We start from the raw sequence: 27601 nt of genomic DNA on the forward strand, positions 1-27601 counted from the left end.
AGTTTGTAATAACAGGCAGTTACCAGGCAGGAGTATGGGGTAATAGGCCAGTTAAGAGCATGGAGTATGCAAACAAAAGCCATTTGAGATGTTTGAGCTGTGAATGGCTCACTTACCATACCCCTGCAGGAATGGGAAATGCTGCCATTTATAGCAGTGGGAATAGAAGCTAGGCACCCTTAGGTAAGACAGCACTGGCTCTACAGTCATTCTAAATTAGAATTTAATAAGGTTTTCTCGCTAAAGCTTTATTGTTCAGCTTTAAAAAAATTGAATCATGGAGTTCCCATCGTGGCGCAGTGGTTAACGAATCCGACTAGGAACCATGAGGTTGCGGGTTCGGTCCCTGCCCTTGCTCAGTGGGTTAACGATCCGGCGTTGCCGTGAGCTGTGGTGTAGGTTGCAGACGCGGCTCGGATCCTGCGTTGCTGTGGCTCTGGCTTAGGCCGGTGGCTGCAGCTCCGATTCGACCCCTAGCCTGGGAACCTCCATATGCCGCGGGAGTGGCCCAAGAAATAGCTAAAAAAAAGACAAAAAAAAAAAAAATTGAATCATGATGTTGGTAATAGTGATGATGGTAGAATGATATTTGAAAAATTTTGCCTTTTATTATGTGTCAATCATTGTACTTGTTATTTTCCTCACCTTTTCTTTTTTTTTGATAGGCAAGAAATATATTAAGATAGGATGCTTGTGAGAGATGCAAGCGGGCAGGCAAGAAGGCTCTCTCCTCTCACCTTTTCTTATTTAGTATTAACAAAATATTCCTTGGAGGTGTTGTTATTGTCTGTCTTTTATAGATGAAGACATTGATTCTCTGTAAAATAAGTGGCAAAGCCAGGATTTAAACATAGGTCTGTTGGAATGGAGAGCTTGATGTTCTTAAGCACAACTACACTAGATTCGTCTTCCGATGTAGTAGCTGGGCAGGGCAGCTCGCAGCGGTGAGCCAGTTTTTATTATCTTGTTCCAGTATCTGAGTTATACTCTTAGTGGAGTGGTATTTTTTCTTCAACCTGTTTCTGCCAGTTATGTTTGTTATTGTGTTTGTTGTTTAGTAAGATGAAACAAGTTTTTGAAAGGATGCATTGGAGAAACAGAATATATTGTTAAAAATAAATTCCAATAAATTTCTTCTTGAATTTTTTTGTAGATGAAACAACTCATAAGAATTGTGGGATATAAGGTAGCATTGTGACTTGACATTTAGTTGTTTTTTTTTCTTTCTTTCTTTCTTTTTTTTTGCTATTTTAGGGCTGCACTGGAGGGATATGGAAGTTCCCAGGTTAGGGGGTTGAATCAGAGCTACAGCCACTAGCCTACACCATATCCATAGCAACATGGGATCCGAGCCATGTCTGCAACCTACGCCATAGCTCACAGCAGTGCCGGATCCTTAGCCCACTGAACGAGGCCAGGGACTGAACCTGTGTCCTCATGGATACTAGTTGGATTCATTTCCGCTGCACCATGATGGGAACTCCTGTTTTGCATTTATTTTTAAGTTCTTGCTTCACTTTTGAGAAACTGAAACTTGAAATTATATGCAGTTTATTTGTGATTTGGCTCATATGCAACTAAGAAGTTAAAACTCCAATCAAATGAAAAGACCTTGGCTCTAAATCAGAAATGGGTAAATGAAGTACTTTTATACAATTTTAATTAAAATAGCACATGTGTAAACACACACACACATAAATTTTCCTGTTTTAACTTTGATCCATTGACCAGCCGAAAGGTTTTTTGCTCAACTCTAGCACAGGGTTGGCAGAGGGTCTTTGTCTTTAAAGGGCCAGATAATATTTTAAGTTTTGCAGGCCATGAGGTCTCAGTTGCAGCTATTCAGCTCTACCCTTGAAGATTGAAAGACGCCTTAGACAATATGCAAATAAATGCATGTGGCTGTGTTTCAATAAAACTTTATTTAGAAGCATAGCCTATTGCCTTATTTGGCTCCTGAGCCTGATCTCTGCTCTGAGATTATAATTCAGGATGTTTGGAGTTGTTTTGAACATTTTTAGAATCCTCAGTAATGGACTCTGAGCTTTCTCTCTGGTAAACGATTGTGTTCTGTTTTAGGTAAGGGATTTCTTTTTTTTTTTCTGTTTTTCTTTTTTTGTCTTTTTGCTATTTCTTCGGGCCGCTCCCGCAGCATATGGAGGTCCCCAGGCTAAGGGTCGAATCAGAGCTGTATCCACTGGCCTACACCAGAGCCACAGCAACGCGGGATCCGAGCCACGTCTGCAACCTACACCACAGCTTACGGCAACACTGGATCGTTAACCCACTGAGCAAGGGCAGGGACCGAACCCGCAACCTCATGGTTCCTAGTCGGATTCGTTAACCACTGGGCCATGACGGGAACTCCTAGGTAAGGGATTTCTGAAGAAAGTGTGGACAGAGAGCTGAGTAGATCCAAAGTGATCTTAGAAATTCTTTGATAGTTTACTCATGGTTTGAAAGATCACGACACTTCATGGTACCTCAGGGTTGTTTGTTTAGCTTCAAAGTGTTTGAAGTGTTTGCTTCATGTTTTCTCTGAGGTCAGTTGATAAATGCTGCAGTGGTGAGTAGATCCCAGATTGCTGGAATAGACCTCTGATCTAAACAGACTGGAGTTTCCAGGGGCTGTGGATATACAGTATAAACTTGGAAGAGTAAATTTTACTTCAATGTATTCCAGAAGTTTTAGCACTCTACTACTGAATCATATACAAAGATGTGGAATTGGGTAACAGGTGTTCCGCATATAGTAGAATCTTGAAACTTTAGACCTGGAAGCAACCTGTAGATCCAGCCCACTTATGTAGAGGAAACTGAAGCCCAGAGTTATTAAGAGAATTGTTTTAAATCACATGGCTTAGTAACAGACCAGGGAAAGATCAATAAAAAGCTAATTTACCTCCATACTATCTTGCAGTACAGTAAAATTTGTACAAAATTTTGATTTATATACAACTTTCTAGGATACATTTTGTGAGTGTTTATGTCCTAGATCAGATATTTAAAAGAAAACTTTTAATTATTTATGGACCTGTTACCTAGTATTTTCTGTAGTGATTATAAAAATGCCCCCCAAATTGTTTGATTTCATCCCATTCACTTACAAGTAGTCTTTGATAGCTTTTAGCCTTTCATCTTACAAATAGTAATTTTTTTGACCATAATGTAGCTTTTATTTATCCAAATATTTATGAATAGGCCCTTTTTCATTCTTTGATTAATTGACTGAAATAACTGGAATTTATGCTTCTTTTTTTTTTTTTTTTTGTCTTTTTGCTATTTTTGGGGCTGCTCCGTGGCATATGGAGGTTCCCAGACTAGGGGTCGAATTGGAGCTGTAGCTGCCAGCCTACGCCAGAGCCACAGCAATGCGGGATCCGAACCGCGTCTGCAACCTACACCACAGCTCACGGCAACGCCGGATCGTTAACCCACTGAGCAAGGGCAGGGATCGAACCCGCAACCTCATGGTTCCTAGTCGGATTCGTTAACCACTGCGCCACGACGGGAACTCCATTTTTTTTTTTTTTTTTTTTTTTTGGTTGTAGGTTTTGAAAGCAAATTTTTAATAAAACCAAAATTTTATATTTAAAATTTTCTGCGTACTATTTTTATTACTGTGTTTGTATGTATCTTTATATGTAGGCTGTAAAATCATTTTAACCTTAAATAATAGAAGCAATAAGACACCTAGATTTATGATAACATTCTAAATAAATTCTAAAGCCCATCTTTTTCAGTGGATAAGCTGAAGTCATTAACTCTCACCTATGAATTAGTTTAGATATATTCCTTTTTTTTTCCTCCAAACTCAAAATATTCCCTGAAAAAGTATGTTTACCAGTCCTGATAATTGTTATTGCAGGTGTTCTTGCTTCTCCATAGCTGTATCTCTGGCTTAAGCCTTACATGAACTTCTGAGCCCCATGTGATAGAGGAGTACCAGCTGCAGCTCTGCTTATTTCTTCTTTTTAATAAGGCACCTGTGAACCCACAGTCTAGCCTGGTTCTTTTTTCTTCTAAAACATTCTTCTCTCTGTTTTTTCTCGCTCTATAGTTTTTTTACACTTAAGTAGAAAATGGGGGCTAAAGGAATAATGGTAAAATTTGCCAGTTTTGTTTGATTTGCAAATTTGATACAGCAGATTATTTATTACCTGCTCTGAGTGAGGCAGTTAGTTTGGTTAGTCCTGAGGAGTCACTGGGGAATAAGCCACAGTCTGCTTAGACAAATAGTCACAGATATTCTTACTGGAATTAAGGGTGCTGTAAACAGATTGTAAAACTTAAGGGAACAGTCAGCAGAGGAAGACTTCGCAGAAAAGTTATTTGGATTGGACCTGAAAAGATAGACACTTGTGAGTGAGGAGAGGAGAAGGTATTTTCTGTTTATTATGAACATTATATGCAAGAACAGGGGGTGTGAAAGCCTGAGGTTTGTTTGGGGAATTGCACATAGACTGCAATGCAGTTGACCCTTGAACCCTCAAAGCTAACCCTTGGCTCAGTTGAAAATCATGTCTGAACTTATAGTTGGTCCTCTGTATTTGCAGTTCTGCAGCCGAGGATTCAACCATCTGAGGAACATGTAGTACTGTAGTATTTACTATTGAAAAAAATCTGCTTATAAATCGACCAGCACAGTTCAAATCCTTATGGTTCAAAGGTCAACTACAGAGGCACAGAAAAATGAATGGGAAGCTAATTTTTCATGTCAGTTGTTGAGTCTTATGTCCCTTGCTAATTTGAGGTTTTATCCTTGGCTTAATGGGGAGCCACCAAAGACTTTAAAGCAGTGGATTAATGTGATTTTTATTTCTGCTTTACTTAGAAGCTTCAAACACAGATGTCTTTAGGGACCAGGCAGGAAACATACATATGAAGCTGCTAGAAATGTTCAGGTTCACAGGACAATAAGGCCTTGCCTAAAACTTTGCACATACAGACTGTTTGAAAACACTGTCTGCCAAAGGAAACAGAATATTGACCAAATCCAATCTGAAGTTGGATCCCTGCTTGAAGCTATCTCTGAAAGCTTTCTGGAGGATGTTGTACAATGTTTGGTATGCAGAAAGTCGATGGTGTTTATCTAATAAATGGATGGATAAATTAAAGGGTCGGATGTGTGTGTTGCCTGCAGAGATTCATTAGTAGATTATTAAGTGATAATGCTTCAATTAGTACACAAAATTGAGAATGGAGAAACATAGAAATGGTAGAATCATCAGGATCTGATTACCAGTTATAGATGAAGAGAGGGAAGGATTAAAGATGCCTTTGAAATTTCCAGCTTGGATTGAATGGGTGGTGATATGAATCAAAAGAGAACATGAGAGAAGGAACAACTCTGGAAATTAGATAACTGATTTTTTTTTTAATTGGATGGGATAAGGAATTATTTAAATTTTGCTAAATGCTAAGGCACTATCATAGCTATCCTTTTGGGGGTATAATTTTGAGGCCTTTAGCGCTCATTCCTATTTTTTTTCATTTATTCTTTTTTGGACAGAGACTGTAACAGAATATTTTTTTTTTTTTTTTTTAAGGAAAATCTCACTCCTGCTTACAAATATTTCCTTAACCTACATTTACGTCTGTGGCTATTTTTCAGACATAAATCTTGCTTAGAGACTCTGTAATTTTTTTTTTTTTGTCTTTTTGCTATTTCTGGGGCCGCTCCCGCAGCATATGGAGGTTCCCAGGCTAGGGGTCGAATTGGAGCTGTAGCCACCAGCCTACGCCAGAGCCACAGCAATGCAGGATCTGAGCCGCGTCTGCAACCTACACCACAGCTCACGGCAACGCCGGATCCTTAACCCACTGAGCAAGGGCAGGGACCGAACCCGCAACCTCATGGTTCCTAGTCGGATTCGTTAACCACTGTGCCACGACGGGAACTCCTGTAATTTTTTTATTTTTATCTTTTTCTGCTGTACAGCATGGGGACCAAGTTACACATACAAGTATACATACTTTTTCCTCCCATTGTTATGTTGCAGTGTAAGTATCTAGACATAATTCTCAATGCTACACAGCAGGATCTCATTGTGAATCTATTCCAAGAGCAATAGTTTGCATCCATTAACCCCAAGCTCCCGATCCTACTCCCTCCCTCTCCCCCCAGGAGCCACAAGTCTATTTTCCAAGTCTATGATTTTCTTTTCTGTGGAAACTTTCATTTGTGTTGTATATTAGATTCCAGTTATAAGTGATGTGATATATGGTATTTGTCTTTCTCTTTCTGACTTACTTCACTCTGTATGAGAGTCTCTATGTAGTTCCATCCATGTTGCTGCAAATGGCATTATTTTGTTCTTTTTATGGCTGAGTACTATTCCATTGTGTATATATAACACATCTTCCTAATCCAATCGTCTGTTGATGGACATTTGGGTTGTTTCCATGTCTTGGCTGTTGTGAATAATGCTGCAATGAACATGCGGGTGCATGTGTCTTTTTTAAGGAAAGTTTTGTCCAGATACATGCCCAAGAATGGGACTGTTAGGTCATATGGTAGTTCTATGTATAGATTCTAAGGTACCTCCATACTCTTCTCCATAGTGGCTGTACCAATAGTGTAGGAGGGTTCCCTTTTCTCCAGAACCCCTCCAGCATTTGTTATTTATGGACTTATTAATGATGGCCATTCTAACTGGTATGAGGTGGTATCTCATGGTAGTTTTGATGTGTATTTCTCTAATAATCAGTGATGTTGAGCATTTTTTCATGTGCTTGTTAGCCATCTGTATATCTTCCTTGGAGAACAGTCTTTTCAGGTCTTTTGTCCATTTTTCCATTGGGTTGTTGGCTTTTTTGTGGTTGAGTTGTATAAGTTGCTTGTATATTCTAGAGATCAAGCCCTTGTCCGTTGCATTGTTTGAAACTATTTTCTCCCATTCTGTAAGTTGTCTTTTTGTTTTCTTTTTGGTTCCCTTTGCTGTGCAAAAGCTTGTCAGTTTGATTAGGTCCCATGGGTTTATTTTTGCTCTTATTTCTGTTGCCTTGGGAGACTGACCTGAGAAAATATTCATGATGTTGATGTGAGAGAATGTTTTGCCTATGTTCTCTTCCAGGAGTTTGATGGTGTCTTGTCTTATATTTAAGTCTTTCAGCCATTTTGAGTTTATTTTTGTGCATGGTGTGAGGGTATGTTCTAGTTTGATTGATTTGCATGCAGCTGTCCAGTTTTCCCAGCAATTCTTGCTGAATAGACTTTCTTTTTCCCATTTTATGTTCTTGCCTCCTTTGTCAAAGATTAATTGGCCATAGGTGTCAGGATTTATTTCCGGGTTCTCTATTCTGTTCCATTGGTCCAAGACTATAATTTGTAAAATAAAGTGTTAATCCTACACTGATGGTTGTCAAATGATACAGATTTCTTTTTTTTCAGTTTTTACTAGAGAATATAATCTTCAACTCTCAACCTTAATTGCAAGCATACTTATGATAAATAATATTTGTAGAAAATGGTCTAATTCTTATACATGTTTGGATGTTTAACTTCAAGATCATCAAAAACTGGATACTTCTGTTATTATTGATCTTTACTGACAAATTGCTTTGGATTTTATATATTTATATTTTTCTATATATCCCATCTCTTTGGTGTTATCTCCTCGGTTTGCATTAAAAAGCTCTCTAAGAAGCAAATACAAAGAATCCATGAATCCATATTGTATATTCTGTAAGGCTGTTGCCAAGGGGTGTTGTGCCTTGGGAGATGAAATATTGTTGTCCTCTTTATCAAGACTGCAAAATTTTCTCTGAACTTAATGCTAGAAAAAGTGATTTTTGTCTTTTTGTTTTTTCATTTGAATTACTGTTTTTTTTTTTTGATATTTTGGACACTGAATTGAATATTATGACCTTCTCTTTGTTTTGGCTGCTATGACTTTGAGAGTTACATTTATAATCAGATGACAGTTGTAAATCCTTTATAATTTTAGTGTATTAAACTATATCTTTCAGTTCTTATTGTTTTATTTTTACTTTAATCTTTTTTGTTAAAATGTTTTCTTTTCTTCTCTCTCATTTTTTTTTTTTTTTTTTTTTTTGTCTTATTAGGGCCCCACCCGTGGCATATGGAGGTTTCCAGGCTAGGGGTCCAATTGGAAATGTAGCTGCCAGCCACAGCCACAGCCACACCAGATCCAAGCTGCATCTGCGACCTACACCACAGCTCATGGCAACAGCAGATTCGTAACCCACTGAGCAAGGCCAGGGATTGAACCTGCAACCTCATGGTTCCTAGTCAGATTTGCTTCTGTTGTGCCATGACGGGAACTCTAAAAATGTTTTCTTTATAGTTGTGTTTATTCTGTTAGATGTCATAGTTCTTTTTTAGTAATGGGATATTATAATTCAAATAATACAATATTTAAAAAACTGACATAGAGAGAAAGGAGCAAAAAATCAGATTCAGTCACATATCCTAAGTATATAACTCATTGTATTTTTACAAAGTGAACATAATTGTGTAATTACCTCTCAGAAATAGAAATAGAGCCAGAACATTTCTAGTACCCTAGAAGCTTCCTTAAAGCCCCATTCAAGTCATTGTTCTCTCAAGGTAACAACTGTTTTGGCTTCTGTCCCATCAGTTTTGCCTTTTTTTGTTTTTGTTTTTGGTTTTTTTTTTTTTTTTTTGGTCTTTTTTGTCTTTTTTGCCTTTTATAGGGCGCTCCTGTGGCATATGGAGGTTCCCAGGCTAGGGGTCTAATTGGAGCTGTAGCCACCAGCCTATGTTAGAGCCACAGAAACGCCAGATCCGAGCGGCATCTGCAACCTACACCACAGCTCTTGGCAATGCCAGATCTTTAACCCTCTGAGCGAGGCCAGGGATCGAATCTGCAACCTCATGGTTCCTAGTCGGATTCGTTAACCACTGTGCCACGACGGGAACTCCAGTTTTACCTGTTTTGAACTTTATGTAAATGGAATCATACAGTATGTACTTTTAAAACTGAATTCTTTTGTCTAAAATTATGTTTTTGACATTCAGGTGATATGTTTTCGTTGCTATAGTATTTTACCTTATAAATACATCACTTTTGTTTATCCATTTAATTGTTCATAGATAATTGGGTTGCTTCAGGTTTTTTCCTGTTTCAGATAATGCTGTGAGAATTGTGTATGCACCTCTGATAGATACATATCTAGGACTACTGGAACATAGAGTAAGTGTGTATTGAGTTTCAGGAGGTGTCAATAGTTTCCAAAGAGCTAGGGTCAGTTTCCCCTTCCTCTAGAATTGAATTAATTGGGTGGTCCTTTTGTTCTGAGTCCTTGCCAACATTTGTGGATGGGTATTTTTAGCCTTTCTGGTCATTTGTTATAGTATCTTTTTGTAGTTTTAGTTTGCATTTCCTGAATGCCAGTGGAGTGAATGTTTATATCTTTACTGGCCAATTGGCTATCTCCTTTTTCAAACATCTGTTCAAGGCTTTTACCCCTTTGTGCATTTTTTTTTTTTTTTTTTTTTTTTTTTTTTTCTTTTTAAGGCCACACCTGGGGCATATAGAAGTTCCTGGGCTAGGGGTTGAGTCAGAGCTGCAGCTGCAGGTCCATGCCACAGCCACGCCAGATCTGAGCAACATCTGCAACCTACACCACAGCTTGTGGCAATGCTGGATTGTTACCCCACTGAGCAAGGCCAGGGATTGAACCCACATCCTTGTGGATATTAGTCAGGATCTTAACTCATTGAGCCACAATGGGAACTCCTACCCATTGTTTTTATTTTGTTCTGTTGATCTGTTTATGTATCCTTATGTTGATACCACATTGTTTTATTGCTGTAACTTTATAATAAGCCTTAGCCTATTTTAGTATATGTCGCACATACAACATTTTTCCTCAAGGTATTCTTGACTAGTCGTAGCCGTTGCTAAAATAATTTTAGTGTAAATTTTCGAAGCAGCTTGTCAGTTTTTATGGTAAAAACCCTGCAAGGATTTTGATTAGAATTTCACTTATTCCACGAGGTCATTGTGGTGAGAACTGATAGCAACTGTGTTGAACATTTTACTCTGTGTAAGTCTTTTTTATTTTAGCTCTATTTTGTGTTGAATGTTTTTATTAGATATATTTCTAGGTATTTGGGTTTTTGAAATGATATTTAAAAAAATTTTGTCTCATTTTTTGTTCTTAATATATAGAGATTTAAATTTTATTTTTGACATTTTACTTTTCATCTATACTAAACTATCTTTAAAACTTGCTGTGAATATTTAATTCTTAGATTTTCTACCCATACAATCCTGTTGCTGCTAGTGATGACATTTATTTCTTCCTTTTATTTATTTTTCTTTCCTATTGCACTGTCTATAATAGTCAATGGCTCAACTCACTGCTCATACTGTTGATTTTTTAATTTTAACTATATATCGAACTAGCATGTATTTATTTAGCACTTAGTTTGTCTGTTTTAGAGATTGACACACCTAATTCTTTTATTTGATAGTGAGCTGAATTCAAAGCTGCAAGATACTTTAGAACAAATTGAGGTAAGAAGGATTATTTCTTAAGAGTTTTTCTTTTCAGAAGATTTTGAATAGCATAGATGCATCTTACGTTTTGACTTTCATGTCATTGCCAGTGTTTCTAGATTATTACATTTAGTGTTTTTCCTTTGGAATATCTGTGCATGGTCAAGTTAATGTTAATTTATTTATACTCTCAATAATACTTTGGGAATTATGGGATCTTAAAGAAGTATTTGAAAATATTACCATATTCCAGAAAAGATATTACCAGAAAGATCCCTAAACTGTTAGTCGCAGGTCTGTTCTCATGTAAATTATAGCCAAAATACTTACCATATATTATTTTTTGATTATCATCTACTTCTTTTTAGTTTAGTGATTTTATTTATATAAGAGTAATTTTTGGCTGATGATAACCCTCCTGAATTCCTAAACTTTGTAGTAATATCGTATGTAATTCATCAAAAATGTGGAAACTAGAAAGGAAAAGATATGTCATTGTGAGTATAAAGTCTTGATTTCCCGCCTACATTTATTCAGAGTTCATCTCTTTCCTCAGCAATCTTCGCAAAAGCAGAGTGTTCATTTAAATAAATTTAAAAAGAATTATTTGATTTTGGAGTTCCTGTTGTGGCTCAGTGGTAATGAACCCAACTAGAATCCATGAGGACATGGGTTTGATCCTTTGCCTCCCTCAGTGGGTTAAGGATCTGGTGTTTCTGTGAGCTGCAGTGTTATAGTCATGGCTTGGATCTGGTGTTGCCATGGCTGTGGCATAGGCTAGTAGCTGCAGCCCTGATTGGACCCCAACCTGAGAACTTCCATATGCTGTGGATATGGCCCTAAAAAGAAAAAAAAAAAAAAAAAGGAATTCTTTTATTTCTTCTGGTGTTTTATTTTATTGTTTTCCTGATGAGAACACTTATAAAAGTTGAGGCTGGGAATTCTTTTATGGCAGAGCAGGTAAGGATCCAGCATTGTCACTGCAGTGGCTCCAGTCACTGCCATGGCATGGATTCTGTCCCTGGTCTGAGAACTTCTACATGCTGCGGAGGCACGGCCAAAAAAGCCAAAACTTGAGGTTGGGCTTTCAAATGACCTTTTGGGAAAGTAGTTTTTGCTCATAAATGCAATTATTTCCTAATTGTAAGAATGACAGTTTGTTTATTTGATAAATATGACTAGAGCTGCTTTGAAACCTTCAATAAATAATCACCTGAATATTTTAATGAGGACTTTTTTTTGAAAGGTCAGTTTTCTTCATTCTTAATATGCAATATTATTCTGTGCTTGTATGGGAAATTGTTATTTTTAAAATGAAATCATTGAAATAGAGAGCCATAAACAAAGTTGGTACATTTATTTACATTTTTATTTAAGTTTTTTTGAGTATTAAATCCAGTATGGTACTAAGTGTGTTTAGATATTAAAAGTAAGAAATTAGTCTTAATTACATTTAGAGTGGATAAGCAATGAAGTCCTACCCTACAACACAGGAAACTATATCCAATTTCTTAGAATAGAACTTGATGGAAGATAGTATGAGAAAAAGAATGTATATATTTCTGTGACTGGGTCACTATGCTGTATAGCAGAAATTGGCACAGCATTTTAATTCAGCTATGCTTTAATTAAAAAATTGAGTATAAAAAATTAGTAATAAAAAAAATAAGACCTTGAAAACATAATTCCTTAACCACCTCCTGTATCCTCTTTTAATTACATAGGAACAGTTGGATGTTGCTCTGTCTAAAATCTGCAAGAATTTTGACATTAATCATTACACCAAGGTTCAACAAGCTTATCGACTTCTTGGAAAAACACAGGTTAGTTTTGAAAGGATGTTTTCTTTTTTTTCTTTTTTCTTTTTTTCTTTTTTTAGGGCAGAACCTATGGCATATGGAGGTTCCCAGGCTAGGGGTCAAATCAGAGTTGTAGCTGCAGCCTACACCATGGCCACTGTGTGAGGCCAGGGATTGAATTTGCGTCCTCATGGATAGTAGTCAGATTCATTTCCGCTGAGCCATGATGGGAACTCCTGAAAGGATGTTTTCTTTCCTCTTCATTGGTAATCTTTTGATCTTCATGATTGCTTAATATTGAATATTGTTAATGGAGTGTGCTGAAAAGTTTCATTTAACAAAGTAAGTTTTTAATGTTGTATTAACAATACGATTGTTCACAGGCTCATAGTGTGTCTAGTATGATTAAAACATTATAGAAGTTTATTTTGAACTATGGAGTGTTTTTCAAGTGTAATATTTTCACCATTTTATTTGGTTTTTTTTTTGTTGTTGTTTTTAAATGGCTGCACCTTTGGCATATGGAAGTTCCTGGATTAGGAATTGAATCTGAGTCATAGCTGCAATTTACTGTGCTGGGCTGGGGATTGAATCTGTACCTCCACAGTGACCAGAGCCACTGCAGTCAGATTTTTAACCCATTGTGTCACAGAAGGGAACTCTGTAGATTTTTTAAAAAGTATATTGTAAGATAATCAGTAGGAGAGGATCTAGGGCTCTTTTACTTCAGCTCTTAGTCCTGAATGAGAACTTCTAACTTTGGAGCCTCATGGTTCCCAGCTGGGCCAGCATGACTCCCTCAAAGCGGTATGTGGACTTTTATGAATTGTGCACATTTCTTATAAAACAGATCTGTTCCATTTATCAGATTTTTCAAAGGATTCTGTTATCCCCAGGATATCCTCACTACTCCCATGATGCATGACTTTACATATGCTTACTGTCCAAGGGAATCCTTGAAAAACTTGAAGCAGAGGTCATGGTTTGAAAATTAATTATATTTCTGCATATATGGGATTATACATTTATCTATAGAATAGCCAAACATGATAGGTGTAAATGTTTTTCTTTTCTTAAATGATCTCTTGTCTTAGAAGTAAATTTAAGACTCCACCAAACCATTTAAACTCAATTTACATTTTATAATAGGAACAAAGAAATTTGCTTGTTTATTGTACTGTTAATTTTTATATATATTAAGCTATATCTAGGGAAAGATACAACAGGAAGACCCTTGGTAATTTCAAGGGACATGTTTAAAGACCTTGGAAAATATGGCTGTAACTTCTGATTTTCCCCATTAGATGAATTCTTTCACTCATTAAATATTTATTAGTACCTACTATGTGCATTGCTCTGGGTACCTGGATATAGGGCCTCATGTATCTTACCTTCTAGTGAGGGAGATCAACATTAAAGAAATAAATCAGAAGTTCCCATTGTGGCACAGTGGAAATGAATTCGGCTAGTATCCATGAGGATGCGGGTTTGATCCCTGTCCCCACTTAGTGGGTTAGGGAACCAGCATTGCTATGAGCTGTGGTGTAAGTCACAGATTCGGCTCAGATCCTGTGTTCTGTGGCTGTGGCATAGACTGGCAGTTGCAGCTCCAATTAGAACACTTGCCTGTGAACTTCCATATGCCACAGGTGCAGACCTAAAAAGACAAAAATAAATAAATAAATAAATCAGCGTAAGTGGATAGAGTGATGGAAAGTACTGATTTATACAGTCAGGAAAGGCTTCTCTGAGAAGGTGACCATTGAAAATCCTGGATGGTTTGTGAAAGAAAGATGGCAGAGGGGATCCAGAGGTGTGAATATGCATGACATGTTTGAGAAAGGGCAGGATGGGTACCATCATTGATACCCATCAACAACGCATAGCAACAGAGCAGTGTTCACGATGAAGATTTATCTTTAGTACTATGATGTTGTGGTTATTTGAAAGGTTATTTGCAAATAATCACTACTTCCATTATAATTCTGTGAACAACAGTGATCTTTGTGCTATAGTTAAATTGGCAAAGCTTTTTTTCCTATGCCTTTCAAATCTATTGATTTATTTATGTTAATAATATGAGATTATGTTGTATGTTTTTTCTTCCCATAGACAGCAATGGATCAACTTCATATGCACTTCACCCAAGCCATTCATAATACCGTGTTTCAAGTTGTTCTTGGTTATGTGGAACTATGTGCAGGAAACACAGATACAAAATTCCAAAAGCTGCAATACAAGGATCTCTGTACAGTATGTCATAACTTAATTACTGTTCATATGAATCTCTTTGAGTGTTTGAATTCATATTCCATTTTTCTTAGCACCTACTATTTGAAGATGTAACTAAGGTAAAAACAAGGATGTCTGTGCAAAGTTTTTTTGTCTCACATTATTCTTTTCCTCAGAGAAACTGAAAGATTCAGTCACACAAGTGGTAAAGTTGAAGAGCTGGTACAGATTTTGTGGAGTGCAGCTGCTTCTGAACGCACTTTTGACCCTCTCACACAGCTTGTTTTATCCTTCTCTTTCAGGCTCTTAACTCTCTTCTTGGGGGTTCTTTTAAGCAATTATATTTGCTGATTTTCCATACATACTTTCAGTCAGTCTTTTTGACTATATAAACGCTATTTCTGTCAGCATCTGTAACCAATTTTTTTCATTTTTAAAGAAACATAGATTTATAGGTAATATAATCCACAGGTGGAAAGTGAACTGCATTGGGTTCTGTTTTAGAATTGTTCTTGCTGGCGGATTGATGCAAAATGTGAGGGAAATAGAACAGTGGTGTTATTTGCTTTTATAGGGAAGCCTTTTCAGTAGCGGAAAAAACATGAATTCTGTTTGATATCTATTAACATTTAGGTGAACTTATTGAGGAGGCAATTGGATAAAAAAAAACCTAAGGAAGCATTCTTGTCATGGCTCAGCAGTAACAAACCTGATTAGTATCCATGAGGATGCGGTTTCAATCCCTGGCCTTGCTTAGTGGGTTAAGGATCCAGTGTTGCCATGAGCTGTGGTGTAGGTTGCAGATGCAGCTTGGATCCAGCGTTGCTGTAGGCTGGTATAGGCTGGTGGCTACAGCTCCAATTTGATGCCTGGCCTGGGAACTTCCATATGCCCTGAAAAGATAGATGGATAGATAAACAAAATAAAATAAAAATACCTAAGGAGATCAGAAGTGAAGTTATAGATTTAGGAATCATCAGCACTTAGTTGTATTTTAAGTCATGATATTGGATAAGATGATTGGGGGAAAAAGGGTGTAGTAAAGAAGACAGGAGAGCCTTGGGTGGGCCTTCTGATATTCAGGGCTTGGGCACTGGAGGAGGGACTGGTAGAAAAGTCTGAGAAAGAGCAGCTGGCTGGGGACGAGGAAATCTAGGAAATAGTAGTGTCACAGCATCACTTACAGAAGTGTTTCCAGGAGAATCAGCTTTATACTTATATCAGATGCTTCTAGAGAGTCTGAATAAGGTGGTACCATAGAACAGACCACTTAATTTGACAGTATGGAGGTCATAGTTGACCTTGGTCTCCTTAATTCTAGCCCAAGAATGTCCAGTGTCTCTCACTGGAAACTTTCTTGAGTGTTCTCTTTTTTCAGTTCAGAAAATAACAGTTCTAGGAAGTAGATACCTATTCTCTGCTATAATTATGTCCAGGAATTAACATGAAATTAAACTAATGTTCATTCTTCAGTGAGTTTGTCAAAAGTGCAACTTATGTGTCCATTGGGAACTGGAGATATATTCTTACTTGAACTCCAACAAATATTCCCGAAGGATGTGATTACAATGCTATAGTAAGGATTAAGTTAACTATGACAAGGGATGGTTGTTAATATTAGCTAAAAAAGTCTCTTTAAAAATCTCTTCAGAGTTCCTGTCAGGGCTCAGTGGAAAAGAATCTGACAAGCATCCATTAGGACGCAGGTTTGATCCTTGGCCCAACTCGGTTAAGGATCTAGCGTTGCCCTGAGCTGTGATGTAGGTCACAGATGTGGCGTTGCTGTGGCTGTGGTATAGCCCAGCAGCTATACTCCGGTTCGACCCCTAGCCTGGGAACCTCTGTATGCTGTAGGTGTGGCCTTAAAAAGACATACACAAAAAATCTCTTCATAAATCATGAGGACTGTTCCACAAATTTTATGATTATTTCTGTGATATAGTTGCATAATTACATTTTAAATATCCAGTCCTAAGAACAACTGTCATTTGAGAAGTTTCAGTGATTTTGAAATGTATTGTTTATTTTCTTATTTATATATTTTCTGGTTGATAGTGTACATTTTAAAATTAAATATTCAAACGATCAGTTTTATTTTTTGATTCTGAGTGTTGATGTCACTAATAGATGATGCTGTCATAATAGATAATTTAAACGTTAAAGCAATTGATTACAAGTTAGTAATTTTTCCATTAGAGCAGAAAATATTTAAAATATTTTAAACAAATTAGGCTTTTTCTTCAGTCTTTTTTACTTTGATTAAATCTGGTGTGTGTGTGTATGCCTGTAGCATATTTTGTTACCATTAAACTTTTATATGCTATTAAAAGTCAGACATGTTTTTGCTCATGCTTCTTGAGAAAGTCTTCTGTGCTTTTACATAAAAGAGAACTGAAAGTTGTACTTAGCTTATACATTTTTATGAACAAAAATTTGTTCTTAAGATGTTTGCCATAGCTTTTTAAAGAAAATTTCTTTTAAAAGATTATAAAATAACCTTTTGAAGTTAACTGTGGATATTTAAATTATCAGATAACAAAAGGCTTATCTTTCTTGATTTCATCTTGAATAAATGCTTGTTAAAATTACTCTCAAGAAACATCTGGTACATTTTTATAAAATTATCTATATATGTGTGATAGTAGGTGGGACATATATAATTAAATTAAGGAAACAAATGATTTAGTGATACATTAGAGCTTAGTCATAGAAAACACCCCCACATACATACAAAGAACAGCAGGCATGTATATTATTATTCATCCAACATAATTGTACATTTCTGGTTTATATTCAAGTTGTGCTAAAAACATGAGTTGAAATAATTTTGGTTTGGAGTGGTGAGAATAGTAGCAGATGTTAACAATGCATTCATGGAAGAATTTCTATTGAGGAATGGATTTAATAGAATTAGGTGTGATAGGTTCTTTAATGTTGAAAGAACAGACTCAGGGGAGCTGAATAATGAGATGAGGAATATGATGCATTTTAAGGTGGCCCACTTTCTTTTGCACTATTCTCAATAAAAAATTAAGGAAGTTTAGAAATTACCTCAGGCCTCTTGGAAGTATTTAAGTCAGTGCTTAAAAGCAGACAGGGATGTGAACATGTCTTAGATGCCTAGTTTTAATTTGTTTTATAATATTGGGTTATATTTGACCTGTTTAAGCCAGAGATAAATTTATTTATTTAGTTTGATGAAAAGATGCATGCTTTTAGTAACTGGGTTCTGTAAATGAAAGTGGTTAGATCAGGAGAGGAAAAGTAGGAGGAACCCTTAGAAGTTCAACAAATAGGCTGAAGAAAGGAAATATATTTTCCTGGTGAGAACACATATCAAGGATGTGGAATTGGCACAGCGCAAGTAAGGGAGGTGATTTGTGAAGGAGCCATATTAGAATGTATGGTTCTTAATTTTTCAGTATATGGCAATTGGGAATCATTTTTGCACTGATTAAAATTAGCTGGTGATAGGGGTTCCCATCGTGGCTCAGTGGTTAATGAATCCGACTGGGAACCGTGAGCTTGTGGGTTCGATCCCTGGCCTTGCTCAGTGAGTTAAGGATCCGGTGTTGCCGTGAGCTGTGGTGTAGATTGCAGACGTGGCTCGGATCCTGTGTTGCTGTGTCTCTGGTGTAGGCTGACAGCTACAGCTCCGATTCAATCCCCAGCCTGGGAATCTCCATATGCCTGGGACTCTCCATATATATATAAAGTATTTAAAAAATGAAATAATGAAATGGTACAATGATCAGAGTTTAGAGAGGGATAGACTTCCTGTAAACAGGGAACTATTTTGTTTCCTTTAAATAGAGAGAGATTGGAAATGAAAAGAGATAGTCATCTGCTTGTTCTTATTCATAGTGTTGTTATTTTTTTTTCATAGTGTTATTTTAAACCACTCCAAGATTATCAGTCTATTACTAAATGGGCTAGAATGAAATTGAACTCTTTTTTTTTTCCCTTTACAAAGAAACCTGGGGCAAAATTAGTGTTCTGATTTTATTTACTCTGGTAAACAGAGAACAAAGTTCTTTTTTTTTTTTTTTTAATCTTTTTGCTCTTTCTTGGGCCGCCCCTGCGGCATATGGAGGTTCCCAGGCTAGGGGTCGAATCGGAGCCGTAGCCACTGGCCACGCCAGAGCCAGAGCCACAGCAACGCAGGATCTGAGCCGCGTCTGCAACCTACACCACAGCTCACGGCAACGCCGGATCGTTAACCCACTGAGCAAGGGCAGGGACCGAACCCGCAACCTCATGGTTCACTAGTCGGATTCGGATTCGTTAACTACTGCGCCACAACAGGAACTCCTGAGAACAAAGTTCTTAAGACCAGCAGCATACTGTCCCATTATGAAGTGCCTGCCATTTGTGTCCTGTCACCATTGCTCTAAGTTTAAAAATTTAGTTGGCTTTGAACTTTCTGAAATCATTTTGCAATTGAATGTAATTATTTTTCTTTATTAAACCATATTTTCTAAATAATTGTAAGCAGCATTTTTCTTTTTATAGTTTATCTTCCAGTCTGTTTTTCTGGTTTTTCTTGAATGTGCTGACTTACAGTTTTTTAGATTGGTGATTTAGGCTCTTTTAAAAAATGTATATGTGCATTATCTTGAAGTACAAATAAAGGATTACTACTTAGAAGCAAAAATTTCAAATGAGAATTAAACCTCATTTATTTCTGGCAAGGGCCAATGTAAAGAGGCATAGTGGTAAACCTTTTTGTGATTGCATTTACATTGATGTATCCTGCAGGTTTAGACTAATTTTTGGAGAGATTAATGACACTAAGCGGAAGCTCTTTATTTAGTAACTTTGTAGAGAAACCCTTTGTAGATTTTTTGAAAGTTTATGAAGTGTGCATCACTTAAAGAAAATGTTGTGTTATTAGGTTTTATTTTCAGCATTTTTTTGGCAGGCTGATGGAGTTTCCTGGGGAGCATATTTCAAGATGTTAATTAGGATATTATTGATTAATTTTATGATAATAGAGCTGGCTAAGCTGACTGCAGTTTTCCCAGCCAGTTTTCAGTTGTTCATTTCCAAATGATCTTATTGAGCTTTGAGTTCTGTTTTTTAAATAAACTTCATAATGTAATAATACTTGGGGAAAAATGTAGTGTTTCTTTTAGAGAAAGCTTTCTGAAGTCATTTCAGTATGTATCTCCTGAGAGTCTGGTACATTGGAGGTGTTCGGTAAATGTTTCCTTAGTATATTGGATTGCCCTCTTTGTCTCTTAACCTGTGTAGTGTTGACTTAATGAAATTTCAAATTCGATTAAATGAGAGGGAAAGCCAGCATTGAGCACTTCCTCTGTGCCGTGTACTTTTACAGATTCTTCATATGCATACATCATAAAAGACCAGCTACAGGCTAGGCTAATGTTCCATTCCCCTAGGTTTTAAAACTTTCATTCTTATAAATATCTCTTGATAATAGAATTGTAATTCAATGGCATTTCGAGGGTCAATAAATACATTTAGTGAGATATCTGCTAAAGGTACAGTTTATTTTCTTATTTCCTCTTTTGAGTCAAAGACTTATTTCTGTTCATAAATTATCAGGACACTTTCTATTGTGAAGAAATAATATATTTTCTCTTAGCAGATAGTATGAGAGTATATAGACTATCTGTGCTGATAAAGTGGAATTTCAGAAGTAAATTTATGTTCATGTGTAGTAACCATCTTGTTTTGTGGTTTCTATAGAATTAACTGCCTCTTTATCCCTTTTCTGTTTTTTTGATTTCTTAAACTAGCCTGTTTATGTATTTTTATGTCATTCACAGTCTTTATGAAGTTAGAATGTCGATTATATAATTGCTCAAATTATGCAATCATACATTTTAATGTTTGATTTTAAAATATATATTTTTAAAATTATACAACTAATACATATTGATTGTAGGAAATTATAGATAAAAGAAGAAAATATAAGTATTTCTGCATGCAAAGTTGGTTCTTTTAGTGTGAATATACGCAAATAGCTTTTTAAAGTGTGATTATGCGGTACACACAGATTGTATAACATTTTTCCCACTTGCTATGTTATAAACAATTTTTCACTTCAGTAAATATATTACCCACATACCTTTTAGTGTCTTGGCAGTACTTCAATATAAAAGACCCTGTGGATTAATTAACTATAATTATTATAGTTATAACTAGTTATAGTTATAACTAATAATTTCTTTGATATTTATTTTATTTCCAACTTCATTATGAACAACGCTGTAGTAAATATTTTTACTGAATCTTTGCACACACCTTTATTTTTTTAGGATGAAGAAATAGAGCATTGTCAAAGGCTTTGCATTTTTAAGGCTTTGGTTCATATTTCCAAAATTGCCCTTTAGAAAGCCTGTTTCATCTTAAACTGCTCATCAGTAGTGTCTGCTTTTATCCCTTTCCCTGTGCACATGAATGCTGATTATTTTGTATTTAATAGTTTAATTGTCAGCTACCAGAAGGTAGCATATCACAAATAATTTGTTGTCACTGAAGCATATTTAGGATGTGAAGGAAATTAAACTGGGACATCTTATTGATTGTTGACATTAATTTGGATGATTTAGTCAGATAAGTGAGGGAATCTTTCCTTTCTTGCTGGAAACTACAAATTTGAACATTTGGTCAAAGAGAGAAACCTTTTCAGTTAGAGGAATAATATTATTTACTGAGTGCTTTATCAGATAAATTTTAGAATAAGAATTCAGCTGTCAGATTTATTTTTATCAAACATTTTTTATGTAAGAGTTGTACATTGGTTTCTAAATATTTAGGGTAAAATAAAAAAATAAGTTTTGGTAATTAAAAAAACTCAAAACAATGGTCAAAAGATAGGTAAGGAAAGTTTAGCCATTTCTTCCCCTGCATTTACTCTCTGGATTGCCAAGAACTGTGAAGAGTCTGAAATTTTATCCTATTTGCAGACTAACAAGCTAGCCTGTACTATTTCATGGATGCTGGGAGAAGATGCAAGATTTTATTTTCGTAGCACTCTGGCTTACTAAGTATAAAGCAGTGCCTTAACAGCTTTTGTTAATCAAGTAATCATTTCAGCTCAGCAAGAGTAAATAAGGTTAAACAGAGTTTGTAACCTTGTTTGTAAAGTCATGTTCATTATGATTCGAGGTGGAATAAATTTTAGCCAGCATATAGTGTCAGTGGAGTCAACACAGGTCTTTAAGGGTTTATGAAGGCAAAACTGTATCTTATTGTTAGAGGGGGCTGCAACTTTTGAGTGGTTTTGGATATCAAGATGCACAATGTACATGACTGGGTCCAAAGATACAGAAGTATCCTGAGCAATGGCAGGAAGGAGCCTCTGGCAGGTGAAAGGAACAGTAAGTTGTCTGACTTGGTTGAACTAAGTGTGATGATTTGGTTGTTTCTACCATACCTTGGGCCTAACGAGTGCCTTTGAAGCGCATGCTAATATTGTCTGGAGAACCAGCTTTCCCTCTCTGGGCTGGATGTGGCAGGGTCTTCTAGTCACTTAAAACCGGCTTGGGTGTGGTGACGCCTCTGCTGTGCAAGTCTTCGCACTCTTAAAACTGTTAGTGTGATTTAAACTGCTGGGTGACTTTTTTCTTTTCTGTGTGTAAGGAGGATGGGGGTAAATATTCAAGAACTAACCTCTTTTTAAAGAGTGTCACACAGCTGCCAGCAGAAACAAAAAGTAATTTACTCTTAAAAGTCATTCTTGAAACCTGCCAAGTAACCCTATTCTTAATTTGATAACCTCTTCACTTTAAAATATTGCCCACAGATATTTTTTTGGTGATAATCTCAGCGTAGGGATTCACAACATTTTTATCTCTTGAAATTTTGAAAGATAAATTATATATTCTAATTATAAAAGTTTTCCTTGTTTTAGAGTAGTAAGCTTTCCATTTGATTAAGGCCATTTGTCAGCAATTAGAAGAACCTGAGTATGGTAGTAAGGGAGCCCCTTCTGTGTATTTCACAATTTAGAGGGCGCTAGTTACTTAGTTCCAGGTGGGCATCATTCATGTCATACGTATTACATTTGTTTTCATGTGTATGTTCATATTTAGTATTGATGATAAAATGCCTGGGAGATAAACACCATGATATGTTTATCCTTTTAAATCATGAATGAATCTAGTTTGGTATAAGAAAAGTTTTTCTACAGCATATGCATATTTTTTCTGTAGAGAGTCATAGTTTTTAAAGCTTCAGAAAGGCTCTAGGTTATTTGCTTTTTGCCTTGCAGTTTAGATATGTGAAGCAGAATGCTGGAGTCCCCAGGCCCAAATGTGTGCCATCCAGTCCACGATACAGAGCACCGCTCTGGTTTCCAATGATTAGAAAGTACCTAAGATATTCAGATTTTGTACAGCCTGGTCCCTGCAGAAGAAATTAGAGATTGGAGAGATCTTGTAATTGGTTGGCCCAGCCACTTACTAAGGTCTAGAGTTCAGTCTCCCCCAGAGATGGTTAGCTCCCTGGGTCTAGTGCTGTTTTGCCCTGCAACATATTCTAGAAGCCTCCCAGCTAAACAGCAGTCCTCTCCAGCAGCTTCTGGCGATGGGAGCTCATTGTTCTGACAGCATTCATCTAAAGATATTGATAACCTTTTGTTGTGTTTTGAATGTGTGTATGTGTTTAGATGGGGGTGGGGATGGTAGCTCTCGGAGTTGTAACTCTGTGAGGATGCCAAAACAGCTGCTTCCTTTGTGCTTGTCACAGTGTGGTCAGAGTGTTAAATCCAAGTGAAATAACACAGTAATACTTTAAGGATACTCCTGAGAATTTTTATTTTGATGTTTTAATATTAGAAAATCATCTTCTTGATGTTTTTGTAGGTAATTGGTGATAGAGATTGCTGATGGGTATAAAAGTAAATGAAGAATTAAGACTAAATTTACCAGCCTCTTTTCATATTTACCAGTTTGCACTGAAGCAACTTTCAAAAGGTGATCTTTTTTTTTTTTTTTTTTTTTTATTGTGTGCTTCAGATTTGAAAAGGCTGTGTATATATATTCATTCTGGATTTATACTATTCCATGAAAATGGCCTCTACATTCTTATTAAATTTATTGTTGATGATTAAGGCTGAGATAGTGCTGGTTTTAATAAGCTAATTTCATTATTTTAACTTTGACCAGGTAGGTGGATTGGGTTGGTTAATAGTAGAGATGGAAAGTACAAATCTTAGCTGATAGTGATGAGTTTGGCAATCATATCTGTGGATTCTATGAAAGTGTTAATCAAGATTTGATTAAGGAATGAATTTTGGAATGAATCGATATTTTTATAGTGAAGCATGATGGAAATGTTGTGTTGCGCTTTTTGCGCTATAACATCTGGATTTGTGAATCTTCTCCAAATGCTGCTTCCTAGGTTATTTGTTACATCTGATCACCAGAGTTACTAGACATGTATGTTATCTATATTACAAAAAAAATGAGAGTACTTAAAATATTCCTCCTCTTAGAGTTCCTGCCATGGCTCAGTGGTAACGAACCCGACTAGTATCCATGAGAAAGCGGGTTCGATCCCTGACCTTGCTCAGTGGGTTAAGGATCTGTTGTTGCTGTGACCTGTGGTGTAGGTCACAGATGGGCTTGGATCCCGAGTTGTTATGGCTGTGGTGTAGGCCAGCAGCTGTAGCTCCGATTTGACCCCTAGCCTGGGAAGCCCCATATGTCACGGGTGCGACCCTAAAATGACAAAAAAAAAAAAAAAAAAAAAGAAAAAATCCTCCTCTTGTGGCTGATTGTTGAGATAGACTTAAAATACTATAATACTATAGCTTTTTCCTCTTTTCTTACCTTTCAACCTTCCCTGAATAAATTGGTACTCCTAGTTTTCAGACAGTGACCCTGAAAAATAGCTCTGGAACATAAAGAAATGTTTGATAAGCAAATCTCTAATTTCCATATATTCTTTTTAAAAAAATCATTTTATTGAAGTATAGTTGATTTACAGTGTTGTTAGTTTCTCCTGTACAGCAAAGTAATGCAATTATACACAAATACAGTAGTTTGCATCTACTTCTTCTAAACTCTCAATCCATCCCTTTCCCACTTCCTTTATCTATTCATCTGTGGATGGGCACTTAGGCTGCTTCCATGTCTTGGCTATTGTAAATAATTCTGTGAATATTGAGGGTGCATATTATCTTTTCAAATTACATTTTTCTCCAGATATGTATCCCAAAGTGGGATTATAGGATCACAGAGTAGCTCTATTTTTATTTTGAGGAACCTCCATACATTTCTGCATAGTGGCTACACCAATTTACATTCTCACCAACAGTGTAGGAGGGTTCCTTTTTCTTCATACCCTCTCCAGCATTTATTATTTGTAGACTATTTTGATAATGGCTATTCTGACTGGTGTGAGGTGATACCTCATTGTAGTTTTCATTTGCATTTGTCTAATAATGAGTGATATTGAGTGTCTTTTCATGTGCCTTTTGGCCATCTATATGTCTTCTTTGGAGAGATGTTGTATAGGTCTTCTGCCTATTTTTTGATTGGGTGGTTTGTTTTTTTGATATTGAGCTGTATGAGCTCTTAGTGTGTTTCGGAGATTAATTCCTTATCAGTTACATTGTTTGCAAATATTTTTTCCCATTCTGTAAGTCACCTTTTGTTTTGTTTATGGTTTCCTTTGCTGTGCAAAACCTTTTAAATTTAACTATGTCCCATTTATTTATTTTTATTTTTACTTCCATTACCCTAGGTGATGAATCCAAAAAGATATTGCCGTTATTTGTTAAAGAGTGTTCTGCCTATGTTTTCCTTTAGGAGTTTTATAGTGTCTGGTCTTACATTTAGATTTTTAATCTATTTTTGAGTTTACTTTTGTGTATGGTATTAAAGATAGTTCTAATTTCACTTTTTTTTTTTTTACGTATAGCTGTCCAGTTTACTCAGTACCACTTACTGAAGAGACTCTCTCTTCTCCATTGTATATTTTTGCTTCCTTTGTTATACATTAATGGTCTGTGCATGGGTTTATTTCTGGGCTTTCTGTCCTGTTCCATATCTATATTTCTGTTTTTGTGCCACTACAATATTGTTTTGATAACTGTAGCTTTGTAGTATAGTCTGAAGCCTGGGGGCTTGATTCCTCCATCTCTGTTGTTCTTTCTCAAGATTGCTTTGGCTATTTAGTAGTTTGATAGGAATTTCATTGAATCTGTAGATTGTCTTGGGTAGTATAATTATTCTGACAGTATTGATTCTTATAATCCAAGAACATGGTATATCTTCCCATTTATTTACGTCATTTTTGATTTCTTTCATCAGCATCTTAACAGTTTTTGGAGTACAAGTCTCTTGCCTCCTTAGGTAAGTTTATTCCTAGGTATTTTATTCTTTTTTTTTTTTTTTTTGTCTTTTGTCTTTTTGTTGTTGCTGTTGTTGTTGTTGTTGTTGCTATTTCTTGGGCCGCTCCCGCGGCATATGGAGGTTCCCAGGCTAGGGGTTGAATCGGAGCTGTAGCCACCGGCGTACGCCAGAGGCACAGCAACGTGGGATCCGAGCCGTGTCTGCAACCTACACCACAGCTCACGGCAACACCGGATCGTTAACCCACTGAGCAAGGGCAGGGACCGAACCCGCAACCTCATGGTTCCTAGTCGGATTCGTTAACCACTGCGCCACGACGGGAACTCCCATATTTTATTCTTTTTGATGCAATAGTAAATGAAATTCTTTTCCTTAATTTCTGCTTCTGACTTTTCATTGTTAAGTTTGTTGAAATGCAACAGTAACTGTGTATTAATTTTGTATCCTGCAACTTTACAGAATTCATTGCTGAGCTCTAGTAGTTTTCTGGTAGTGTCTTTAGGATTTTCTATGTATCTTGTCATCTGCACAATGACAGTTTTACTTTTTCTTTTCCAATTCAAATACCTTTTATTTCTTTTTCTTTTCTGATTGTTCTGGCAGGGACTTCCAAAACTATGTTGAATGAAAGCGGCAAGAGTGAACATCCTTGTCTTGTTCATGATCTTAGAGGAAATACTTTCACCTTTTCACTGTTGAGTATGATGTTAATGGTGATGTTAGCTGTGTGTCACCATATTCAGTGGTAAAGAGGTAAAAACATTATATTGAGGTAGTTACCCTCTTTGCCCACTTTTTGGAGAGTCTTTATCATAAATGGATGTTGGATTTTATCAAAAGCTTTTTCTGCATTTATTGAGATGGTCATATAGTTTTTAATTCCATTTTTTAATGTGTGTCACATTGATTTGTGGATATTGAAAAATCCTTGCATCACTGGAATAAATCCCATGTAATCATGATGTATGATCCTTTTAATGCATTGTTGAATTTGATTTGCTAGTATTTTGTTGAGGATTTTTGCATCTGTGTTCATCAGTGATATTGGCCTGTAATTTTTTTTGTGTGTGTATGGCATCTTTGGTTTTGGTATCAGGTGACCTCATAGAATGAGTTTGGAAGTGTTCCTTTCTCTCCAATTTTTTGAAATAGTTTTTCAGAAGGATATGTGTTAACTCTTCTCTGAATATTTGATAGAAATTGTCTGTGAAGCCATCTATTCTAGGACTTTTGTTTGTTGGGAGTTTTTTAATCACAGATTCGATTTCAGTACTTGTAATTGGTTTGTTCATGTTTTCTTTTTTTTTTTTTTTTTTGTCTTTTTTTTTTTTGCTATTTCTTGGGCCGCTCCCACAGAATATGGAGTTTCCCAGGCTAGGCCTCTAATCGGAGCTGTAGCTGCTAGCCTATGCCAGAGCCACAGCAACTCGAGATCCGAGCCGCGTCTGCAACCTACACCACAGCTCACGGCAATGCCGGATCATTAACCCACTGAGCAAGGGCAGGGATCAAACCCGCGACCTCATGGTTCCTAGTCGGATTCGTTAACCACTGCGCCACAACGGGAACTCCTGTTCATGTTTTCTATTTCTCCCAGGTTCAGTGTTAGAAGATCGTACCTTTTTAAGAATTCGTCCATTTCTTCTAGGTTGTCCTCTTTATTGGCAAATAAGTGCTTATAGTAGTTTCTTTTGGTCCTTTGTATTTCTGTGGTGTTGGTTGTAACATCTCCTTTTTCATTTCTGATTTT

General features: G+C 36.4%; 1 protein-coding gene across 5 annotated transcripts in view; it reads left to right on the top strand.

Annotated features, from left to right (window-relative positions):
• VPS50 (VPS50, EARP/GARPII complex subunit) overlaps positions 1 to 27601 on the top strand; it is a 140956-nt gene that overhangs the window by 37554 nt on the left and 75801 nt on the right. For 4 of the 5 annotated variants that reach the window (XR_002347039.1, XM_021102384.1, XM_021102385.1 and 1 more), the window contains 3 exons: positions 10466 to 10508; positions 12215 to 12313; positions 14402 to 14542. Coding sequence is in view for 4 of the 5 variants with exons in the window: in XM_021102384.1 (XP_020958043.1) it covers positions 10466 to 10508; positions 12215 to 12313; positions 14402 to 14542 (283 nt within the window). In the remaining variant the exon portion in view is untranslated. Of the gene's footprint in view, positions 1 to 10465; positions 10509 to 12214; positions 12314 to 14401; positions 14543 to 25809; positions 25852 to 27601 lie in introns of all 5 variants that reach the window. The other variant, XM_021102387.1, reaches the window with a different exon arrangement.

This window comes from Sus scrofa, chromosome 9 (assembly GCF_000003025.6).
Source record: "Sus scrofa isolate TJ Tabasco breed Duroc chromosome 9, Sscrofa11.1, whole genome shotgun sequence".
Taxonomy (NCBI): domain Eukaryota; kingdom Metazoa; phylum Chordata; class Mammalia; order Artiodactyla; family Suidae; genus Sus; species Sus scrofa.